General features: G+C 42.4%; 1 protein-coding gene across 39 annotated transcripts in view; it reads left to right on the forward strand.

Annotated features, from left to right (window-relative positions):
- The window catches only part of STAU2 (staufen double-stranded RNA binding protein 2), a 333,314-nt gene extending 323,913 nt beyond the window's left edge, over nucleotides 1-9,401 (forward strand). For all 39 annotated transcript variants that reach the window (XM_081501630.1, XM_081501611.1, XM_081501626.1 and 36 more), the window contains 2 exons: nucleotides 7,073-7,161; nucleotides 8,314-9,401. In XM_081501630.1, coding sequence (XP_081357756.1) covers nucleotides 7,073-7,161; nucleotides 8,314-8,407 — 183 coding nt within the window. In that variant the 3' untranslated portion in view covers nucleotides 8,408-9,401. The remainder of the gene's footprint in view (nucleotides 1-7,072; nucleotides 7,162-8,313) is intronic.
- Nucleotides 9,402-11,626: the final 2,225 nt, after the last annotated feature.

The following is an 11,626-nucleotide window of genomic DNA, read 5'->3' on the forward strand; positions in this document are numbered from 1 at the left end:
AAAAGGCAAAACAAAACAAACCTTGAACACTTAACTTCAAAATGAAGGCCACATTCAGACTTGTATGGTTACCATTGACTTTAATGGGAACAGCCTGTTTCTGGGGTTTAGGATGTGAAATCGGTGGGAAAAGTGTGAAATGGAAAAAAAAAAAGAAAGAAAGGAAGAAAAGGATCTTTTGGGCATCCAGTTCAAAGACTCCTAAAAGTGCTGCGTGTCAAGAGGGGATGAATTAAAATTCACATTTTGCTAATGAACCATTGTTGTCTCTCAAAGAATGATTTAATGCTGCTACATTGTCATTACAAGCAATTTAATCCCCGCAGAAGAAAGCAGGAAGAGTAGGCACTGGTTTCAAGTTTGCTTAATTGCTCATCAACCAGAGGAAAGTTAGGAATGACTGGAAAGGCTCACCCCTATCCTGTGGAACACACACACACACACACACACACACGTGTGAACCAAGACCAACAAACCGGCATGGGAAGCATCTTATTGGCATTATGTTTCTGGCATTGCTATAACTACGCACAAAACAAGCCCTACATGAAGTGGTAGTGACATCTGTTGTAGAACCTGTGGGGCTTTGTTCCCAAAACAGTTGTAAAATCTTCTGGGGACAAAAATATTTCTATGTATCTATGCAGATGCCCTCCTCTAAGGGAAACACACACACACACACACACACACACACACACACACAAATGGATACAAGTGTTGAGCTGGAAAGACAGGACTAAGAAAAGGAAATGTCATCCACTTTTTAAAAACACTTAAAGAAAATTTCTCCTTTCAAACAAAGCTACATCTACTGCCTTGGATAGACCTTAAAAAAATAATCCCAGGGCTTCCCTGGTGGCTCAGTGGTAAAGAATCCGCCTGCCAATGCAGGAGACACAGGAGACATGAGTTTGATCCCTAGTTGGGAAGATCCCCTGGAATAGAAAATGGCAACCTGCTCCAGTATTCTTGCCTGGAAAATTCCATGGAAAGAGGCAGGCAGATTCTTTACAACTGAAACCCTGCCTGTGTTATACAGTAAACCCTTATTGTTTTCCCGTTTTATGTGTAGCAGTGTGTATATGCTAATCCCAAACTCCTAATTTATCTTCCCCTCACCCTGACCACCACCACCCTGGTAACCAACAAACTTATGTTTGTTTAATATGTCTATTTCCATTTTGTAAATAAGTTCATTTATATCATTTTTTTTTTTACATTCCACATATAAGTGACACCATATGGTACACTCACTGATACCTCACTGACCATGATAATCTCTAGGTCCATCCATGTTGCTGTAAATAGCATTGTTCCACTCTTTTTATGGCCGTGTAATATTCCATTGCTTTACCACTTCCCTGGTGGCTTAGCGTGCAAGTTCGATCCCTGGGTCAGGAAGATCCCCAGGAATACATCCCCAGGAATAGTATCAATAGTGTATATATGTCAATTCCAATCTTCCAATTCCTCCCACCACCCTCTCCCCTCCTTGGTATCCATATATTTGTTTTCTACATCTGTGTCTCTCTGCTTTGCAAATAAGTTCATCTGTATCATTTTTCTAGATTCCACATCTAAGCATTATTGATTTGTTTCCTCCTTCTGACTTACTTCACTTTATGACTGTCTCTAGGTCCATCCAGTTCAGTTCAGTTGCTCAGTCATTTCTGACTCTTTGCAACTCCATGGTCTGCAGCACGCCAGGCTTCCCTGTCCATCACCAACCCCGAGAGCTTGCTCAGACTCACATCTATTGAGTCTGTGAAGCCATCCAACCATCTCATCCTCTGTCATCCCCTTCTCCTCCTTCCTTCAATCTTTGCCAGCATCTGGGTCGTTTCCAATGAGTCAGTTCTTCGCATCAGGTAGCCAAAGTATTGGAGCTTCAGCTTCCACATCAGTCCTTCCAGTGAATATTCAGGACTGATTTCCTTTAGGATTGACTGATTGGATCTCCTTGCAGTCCAAGTGACTCTCAAGAGTCTTCTTCAACATCACAGTTCAAATGCATCAATTCTTCGGTGCTCAGCTTTCTTTATAGTCCAACTCTCACATCCATACATGACTACCGGAAAAACCATAGCTTTGACTAGACGGACCTTGTTTAGACGTTTAGACTAGAGAGACTTTGGAAGGAGTTAATGCTGAAATTGGCTAGGCTGAATGTGAGCAGTTTTTATGACTGAAGAAAATAACGTGATGTGACCCAGAATGTGTGCCGGGTTCACACCTCTGCTCTGCCACTTACTAGCCATGTGACCTTGAGTAGGTTGTTGAATTCTTCATGGGAAGGGCCCACCTTGCAGGGCTGTGGTAACACCTGAGGTCATGCAGGTAAGGGACCTGGTCTCATGACTGTGGCAGAGATGCTCATCAAATGACTGCTGTTTACAGAGAAGATAAAGTATCTTCATTGCCTTTGATAAAGTAGAAAGAAGTCTTCTCATACTTAGAAGTGATTGTATTCAGGGTTATCAATAAGATGTGGGCTGGATTATCTCATCAGACAGATAAAGGAATGTTACTTGGAAGCCTTTAAACATACCTTTGGAGGGAAGCAGCCACACAAGAATTCTGAAAATCCGTTCATGGCACCAAGTGAAAGAGTACGCCGCCATTCCAGCTGGGAGGATGTTCTTGGAGCAGTGACAGTCATCTTGACAGCACTTGGGGACCTTCCTGTCATGTTGATTAAATCATCCAGGAGCTTTTGCAAAAACTAAAGCACACAACCTGCTCCCTGAGACTTCACCGTCATCTCTTAGGGGCATCTCTTTTTGGATGGAAGAGAACAAGTTTCATTGGGTCCTGGACTCTGTGAACCAAGACATAAGATTTCTGGTATTGACACAACCTGTATTCCCCAAGCAACTACTGAAAAATGGGCTGAACAGTTAGTCCATAAGTGGGTTTTTTTTTTTAATTTTTTAAGAATTTGTACTGGTGGTCATTTTGGCTATGCTGGGAATAAAACAGAACCAAGAAGCCCTGGAACGCTCAGGAGTCTCATTCAGCAACACCAACCACAGTTCAAGACAGACTACTATGGAAGGTGTTCTATAATGTCCATTTGGGAAGAAATTGATAAAAATCAGCATTCCTGCCAATAATTCACATACTGTGGCAGGCCTGGTGCCACCCTCCGTGCATGTGCACAGGGGGCGAGACTTCAGCACTCAGGATCATGTGACAAGCCCACAAGGATGTGCACACCCGTAGGGCCATGCTCAGCAGAGTCACGTGGGCAGGTTGCCCAGGCCCCCTGAGTATTTCAGGACTTGAAAGGACAACAGAGGTCACCTCACTGAATTTAATAAAAGTCCAATTCCTGTGTGAATTACTTTTTATTTCAAGGAGGAGAAATGTCCAAATCTGAGTCCTTTGAGGGTGAATTTAACTTTTTAAAGCAACCAAACTTCCCTCAAAGTTAAGTCTAGTGAATAAGGTAAATGCTTAGGATAGACAAATGAAAAATAAAGTGGGGCCATAAGATGACAAAACCGGTTGGCTCCAATGATCCACAAGTTGTTCTGAGAGGTAATTCCAAAAGGACCTAGAGAAACAGGTGCTCCTCAGAGCATTGGTGTGGACACAGCCTCTCTGAGGGCAGAGGGAAGTTCACATCTTTCAAAATGTGCATGCATTTTGGTCCAGAAATTCAACTTATAGGACTTTATAACAAGGAAATTATTGGGACAGTAGTCAATGATTTAGTATTAGAAAGCTTGGTGCAGTGTTTTTTGTTTTTTGGGTCATGCTGCACTGCATGTGGGATCTCAGTTTGATGACCAGGGATGGAACCCATGCTCTCTGCATTGGGAGCTCAAAATCTTAACCACTGGACTGCCAGGGAGGTCCTGGTGCAGTGTTAATAACAGCTTAAAAATCGGATGTGGTCTCAGTGTCCAACAATAGGGATTGGTTAAATACAGAAAGGCACATAAAGTCAGTGAGATACTGTGTCGTCCTGCAGAATGATGTTGCTGCAGTGTTTCTGTTGCTATGGAAAATCACTAATGATTCAATGAAAAGAGCAGGTTCTAAAATAGTGTTAGGATGTGATCCAGGTTACAGTCTGTACCTTTGGGGAGGGGATAGAAGAGGATTGGAAAGACACGCACCAAGTTGGGAGTGGTATGTTAAGACTGAATATTTTCACATTCCTTTTGCTTGCTTACATATTATGATTTTTGTGTAATGAGAAACTATTTTTATAATAAAAAGACAATAAAGGAAATATCAAAGAGAGGAGAAAGAGGTTCTTTCCTTATAGAGGAATGATGATGTGCCTGTAATTGTTGTTAGGGCTGCAGTAACAAAGGACCACCCACAATAAATTCAACACTAACTTCTTGTCTCACAGCTATGGAGATGAGGAGTCCAAGAGCAAGGTGTAGGCACGGTTGGTTCCTTTTGAGGGCCATGAGGGAGGAGTCTGATCCATACCTCTCTCCTAGTTGCTGGTGGTTGCCCGGCAGCCTTTGGTGTTCCTTGGCTTCTGTTGCATCGATTCAATCTCTGCCTTCTTCACACAGTGTTCTACCTGTGTGTGTTTCTGTTTTTGAATTTTCCCTTTTTTGTAAGGACATTTGTCATAATGGATTGGGACCCACCTTAATCTAATATGTGTGTGTGTGAGGTCAGTTGTGGCTGACTCTTTGCAACCCCACGGACTGAAACCCACCAGACTCCTCTGTCCATGGAATTTTCGAGGCAAGGAAACTGGAGCGGGTTGCCATTTCCTACTCTAGGGGATCTTCCTGACCCAGGGATCAAACCCGAGTCTCCTGCGTCTCCTGTATTGGCAGGCGAATTCTTTACCACTGTGCCACCTGGGATGGATGATCCAGTATGACTTCATCTTAATTAATTATATCGGCAAAGACCCTATTTCCAACTAAGGCCATGTTCTATGTATAGGGGATTGGAACGACATACGAATTTGAGGGCGGACATAATTCAATCAATAATAGTAACCCCAATGAGCTGGCCATACTGGTCCTACCCAGTTCAGGTTAGTGCTTATGTGTCACCGTAACCTACGCCAGCTACTGTGTAGTAGGAGCCTAGACCAAGATCAAGGGTAGTGGAGCTGGGATACTGACATCCCTAAAGGACTCCGGGTTTAGACAGACAGTGATGAAACAGAGAGCCCAGCACAGCCTCCCCATCTTCACCCTGCCCCTGCCCAGCTCTCCCAGGCCAGAGCGGAGGCATCAGTGGGCATTCAGCTGAACTGGGAAGATCAGCTTAGAGATTTGAAAGGAAGAATTAGCCTAAAGAAAAAGATAAGGATGTATTAGTCCTTTTGGTTGAATATAGCAGTTGATATTTTAAAAATAAAAGGGCTAAAAAAATGTTACAAACATTACACAAAAGTCTGCACACAGATGTTGATAGCAGCTTTATTCATAATCACCAAAAACCTGAAGTAACCAAGATGTCCCTCAAACTGCGGTATATCCAGACAATAGAATATATTCAACAATAAAAAGAGATGAGCTGACAAGCCATGAAAAGACATAGAGGAACTTTAAATGCATATTGCTAAGTGAAAGAAACCAGTCTGAAAATGCTACATACTGTACACTTACAGCTGAATGGCATCAAAAAAGACAAAACTATAAAGATTGTAAAAAAAGGAGTTGCCAGGGATGGGGGTGTGGAAACGGAGGAGGGGTGAACATGTGGAACACAGGGGATTTTTAGGACAATGAAATTATTCTCTATGATGTAACGGTGGGCGCATGACATTGTACATTTGTCAAAATTCACAGAATGTACGACACACAGCAAACCCTACTGTAAACTATGCACTTAATGATAATATATCAGTATTTCATCAGTTGTAATAAATGTACCTCTGTAATGCTGGATGTTAATAATAGGGGAAATGATGTTGAGGGAGGGGGAAGGGAAGAGGATTTCCCTGCTTCATGTTTCTATGAACTTAAAACTGCTCTAAAAAAAAAATGAAGTTTACTAACTTAAAAATACGAACCAAAAGGATATATTATGCATAAAGAGGTGCAGAAAAGATCATGCACTTAACTACCCAAAAGGAGCTGCTGGCAGATAAAAGTTTGAGCAGTGGCAGGAGTTAACTCTTTTACAAAGGCCTTTGAGAAGATACAGATGACCAAAGTGTGACCCAGCAGGATCTCCAAGATACAAACAAGCCTGGCCACTCACACCTATCTCAGACTCAACAAAGCCCTTCTAAATTGAGCTTAAAAGGGTCGGCTGTGGGGGAGGGGAAGAAGAACCAAATTCTTATTCAAAGAAATAACAGTTTGGACCGTGCACAAGAGTGTCAACAAGTTATGCAGATCTTATCAGCATCACATTTTTTGGTGCCTCCCAGCTATTCAGCGAGGCTCCACCAGCCTGTCAACACCCTTCGGCATCCCACGCATCCGGGCATATCCCTAGCTCAGGAGGCTCTGCGGTGGCCAGGCGGGCCTCCCCAGGGCCCCCATGGAGGCAGATTTTTTCTCTATATACAGAATACCATCATCATACCATGCCCTTGGAATTCAAGAGTGTCTTTGGTCCCTTTCGCCGCTCACATTCTGTGACTTGCTTGGGGCTAAATGTCTATAAAATTGACCTGTCCATTTATGCTAGCTTTGGACAGTTGGGAAAAAATATCTGATGCTTTCACATCTGGAAGAAGAGAACATGTAGTTTCAGGGATGTAAGGAGAAATGATGCAAAAATCATTATCGAAGATAGATAGGCTTCTATGACATGTTTCTATGTTTGCGGATAAAACTTTGTTGCCATCTTACAAAATTATGGATAAGGCATATGGTTTATGCAGGTTCCTCTCTTCACCTCTGTCCCCAAACACACAAAAATAAAACCTTTCTAGGATGTACATTGCTCCATCATAGTATAGCCTCTCAAATGTAATTTTGTTAAATGATACAAAAAAGCATTTATTTAGACGAATGAAAATGATAGCCTTTACTATATATCACAGCTTTTTTTTACCATTGCATTCCTGTTTATTACATGAAAGTCAGTGAATGAATCTCCTTGTTTGTGTGTTTGTTTTCATTTTTAGGCAGCTTTAAGTGCCTTGAAACAATTTTCTGAACAAGGACTGGATTCGATGGAAGGGGCAATGAATATTGAAAAAGGTTCTCTTGAAAAGTGAGTACATCTTCTGTGGTATTCTTACATTTGTAATTTTGTAACTTGTCTGGAAAATAAGATCAACATCATAATAAAGTGAAAAACTCAAGACAATAATATCTATATCCTGCAAAATTATTCATAACACAATTCAATGTAAATGAAAGAGAACCAGTATATATGTTCATATTTGTTGCCTCTAAATATGTCTGTGAAAGTTTTAATCTACTGATGGATCATTATTTCTGCATTTTAATGCCTTTGCTGGAAATATTTCTGTGAGTTTTATGGACCACAGAGACCCGCAAAACTTACAAAAGATGACTTTGATTTCAGACTGTTGAGCGTCCTCTGACTAAACCATTTTCTGAGGTAAAATATTTCCCTCAAAATCCTGCTAGGTTGTAGGCACAACAGAGAGGGGAAAAAAAAGAAGATGAGAGGAGGGTTCCCTCCCGTTGGCTGCATTTTGTTTTTCACATTGTTATATGAAACGCTAGCACACGTTTTCACAAAACTGTGGCTCCAGAGGGCTGCAGAGGCCAAATCGCAGCTTTAATAAGAATTTCTGAAATCCAGCTCATACCTCTCTTATGATATTGAACATAACGTTTGATCCAAGGGACTGAACTTTAGGTGCCTCCAGAGACCCAATTTATACTAAAGAAACTGCAAGCCATTGTATTTATGATAGTGGAATCCAAATTCTTTCAAAGCAGGAATAATAGCAGGTGAGATTTCAGAATTCACACAGGAGATAACATTTTTAGAATGAAAAAAAAAAAAAAAACCAGATAACCCAGGAAGTCAAAACCAAACATACAGATCTTACAGTTAAAAAAAAGCTTATCTGCCCCCCCACGCTGACCAAGAAAAAAACAACATTTGGTCATTAATATTTAAAGGGTGAGAGCGTGAGAAGAAAACATTTGGTAAACAGACGTGGCATTTTAAGTTGTCTATAGATTGGCAACCATTTATAAGCTAATTTAATCAAAACCATTTCCACATGATCTCATCAGTAGACTATCTGAACATAAATATTGTTGTTTCACTTTAAAATGTCACTTTTGTGGTGACCTTTGAATCCTGTGTGCCATCTGCTAATAAACATGTCTGAAGATGTGCAACCCTGGACCTTCAGCTCTTGTTAATGTATTAATCTTCCAGACAAGCCCAGCATCTGGGAGAGAAAGCGAACAATAACCAGACACACCCGGGCTCCATCGCTCAGGACTGCAAGAAATCAAGGTCGGTCATCTAGCAGCTCCCATAACCGCGCTGCCACCGCATCCTTATAAACCTGTCAGCACGCATGAGGGTGTCTGTGTTCAAGGAAATGAATGACTAATACCATGATTTGAGTCTTATGTGAAGACAACACTATTCTAACACAAGAGATAATAGACATAGGACTGTTTATTCAACTAGGGGAAAATAAAACTTTGAGCATTTCCCTTGGAACTTGAGATCAGATCATAACTCATTTGCCCAGAGGCAGCAGAAATCCGATCCTGCTACTGGAGCTTAAAATAACAATTAATGAAAAGTGTTAGAGAAATTGGGTTTGGTTTTTCAATGATGAATAGAGAAATTGGGTTTGGTTCTGTTGTTAGGATTGTTTTCTCGTGGCACTTGTGTTCGCTTCTATTCTCTCTCATTTTAATAATGCCTGATGATTCCAAGATTAACCAACGATGTACTGTGCAATGTGATGGTCGTTGTCTTCATATAGAGTCACCCCAGTTTCTCTTTCAATGCAGATATTTGTAAGCTTCATCCTATATCAGTATGAATAACTTCAGGGCGCACCACTCAAAGATGTATGCCAACAAACATGGTGGAAATCAGGTCAGACTTGTGATTACACATATGAAATAAGGGTAGGAACAACTGGTTTCAATAGATGCCAGGAATTCAGAAAGAAAACAAAAACCAGTTGTGGGTTTTGAACTCCATCATCCTATTAGCCACTGAGGAGGCGTCTTGCCTCTCCAGCCATTTCTGTGGATTCCACGTTCGTGGTGGACATCGCTCCCACCCCATCCGTGTGTTGTAAGCCGCTCACTGTTTGCATCCAAAGTGTTCTTTGATAACTGCCTCTGCACTTGGGTCACGGAGTGGGATCAAAAGCAGTAATGTACATGGCGGGGAAGGAAAGCCAGTCAGAGGATCCATAGAGGTCTTGCCAGCCATGCTCTGGACCAGCATGTTGGAATCCAGGGTGAAGACAACGCAGTAAAAAAAAATGTGGTCGGTTTCTGTGTGAAGTGTGGTCATTGTTCTTCTTTCCTTGCTTCGCTCTCCTCTCTGAAACATCACCCCGCTGTCACCCCTCCCGAAGCCCGGGCCCTGTCACCCTGCACAGTGGTGACAGTAGGGACATCCAGGCTTCTCTTGCCACCAGGCTGTCTCTGCGAAAATGCAGGGCTGCTTCCCTGGGTGACGCGAAGCCGGGTTCCTGACCAGCCAATGTCACCTCATTGTTCAGGTTTTCTCCCTATTGATCTGCCAACGTTGTGCAATGAGAAAACACTCTATGGTCTAACTGCTCGGCCCAACGTGACAATAGGCCTAGAGTTATATAAGGTTTCACAAGCAAAACCACCCCAAGTCATGATCTGGCTGACTCACACGCGACTGGAGGATAAACAAACAGCAACAGAAGGAAATCACTGGAGGGTTGTTCTTAATGACTCCCAGGCGGGGAAGTCTGCCAGCATCGAGAGGGCTGGGTGCCCTCGGAGGAAATAGGTTTTGCTCCCTAAAGTCTGGGCCCTGGTGGAGATAATAGCCCATTTGTAAAGTTGGGGTTCACGAAGATCAGCCAGGTCAAGCAATAAGTCTGCTGCCTGGCACCAGGTGAGGAGGATCCTAAATGACGCCCTCGGAAAAGGGGCAGGCCCTTCCTTCCCCCTGGGCCTTTCAGCACCTGAGGCTCTGGCCCTGAGCTGGGCAGGGAGCATGCCCCATCAGCATCACTCAGGCAGGATCTTTAAAACACATCTTCAGTTTCCCAAACGCCATAAAATGCCTCCCGCAGCCCACAGTCCCAACACCACCAAGGTTGGCCTGGCTGTGGGAGACAGATGAGCTCAGGAAACAAACAAAGCTCATCGTTTCTCACAGCCCAAGCATCTGAGGCATTTACTCTGCAACCATCCAATGAGTCATCCTTGGAGGTGAGCGCACGGGTGTAGCTGTGGGGGTAGTGGATGGACATTTGCATCGAGTTTCAAGTTTAGTGAGACTCTGTGTATTCAAAATCCCATCCCATTTACCTACTTGAGGAACCCCAAAAGGCCTTTCGAAATTTTCCCTTTAGATGGTTTTCCAGCAGCCCTTCCTGGGAACTGGTGGGGTTTCCTTTGGGTTGAATTAGCATTGCAAATGATGGGTGGCCTGCCATGTTATATATCATTAGAGGGGAAACCATTAAGTAGATTTATTGAAAGAATGTTTCTTCAGCACAGGGAGATCTTTTTGATGAAAAATGGAACTCATTATTCTTTAAAGGACACAGATTGACTTATCTTCTTTATCAATTACAGTGTCTGCTTTCAGCTTTTCTCAATCAGCAGCGGGCTTTGTAGTCACTTCCCAGGGCTGAAGCCAATGTGTTTTATGGAAGAGGTTTGTTTTTACATTTTAATTGGAAATATAATATTGCGCTTTGGAACTCTGACCATCCCTTTCCAGCACAACTCGCCAAAGATCAATGGTGAGACACCACCCTTCAGGCTGTGACAAGGACCCTCCTCCCCTCTCCTGGGGTGACCTCTCTGAGGTGTCCTAGTATTCTTTGGCCAAGCCAACATTCTCAATGGTGATTTTTTTTGACAGCTTCAACCAATTTCCTGCACCGTAAAATAAAAATAGATTAATGAAAAACTTACCTTATTATACATAGGTTTTTCAGGACTCCTAGTGACCTTGGAAATGTGATCCAGACCAACTGATTGGTCTTTAAATCCTGCTGCTGTTGAGTTATCTGTGCAACTGGCCAGACTCTGTTCTGTTCCTTTTAATTTCCAAAGGCCACTTGTTATCATCATGGCCAAGAATGGTAGGAAAAGCCAACAGTTTTTCATTAGCTGTTATTAATGGCAAAATCATGTGTCTTTGGGTCTCACTCAACCCACCGCACCACAATATAAGTCCTTGATAAATGGATAAGTGATACACTGACTAAATGAATAAATGGACAAATGAATGATCTATCAAAATGATAGATAAACCTGTTGAAGAAATAAAATTTAAATCTCACTGCTTAATCTGACACAGAGAGAGGCACTTATGATAATATACCTCGTTAGTGTTAACAAGATGATGGTACCTTCAACTCCAGGGGGGACTGGGGCATTTCTTAAAAAACGCAGTGAGTCAAAAGCCCCCCTTTACTTCAGAGGACTTTGGACCCATGAAGACCCAACATCCTGCCCCCAGCCTCCCATTTTTGCATGAACATCTCTTCCTTGGGCCA

Source organism: Giraffa tippelskirchi, chromosome 6 (genome assembly GCF_054371585.1).
Source record: "Giraffa tippelskirchi isolate mGirTip1 chromosome 6, T2T-mGirTip1v1.2.pri, whole genome shotgun sequence".
NCBI lineage: Eukaryota > Metazoa > Chordata > Mammalia > Artiodactyla > Giraffidae > Giraffa > Giraffa tippelskirchi.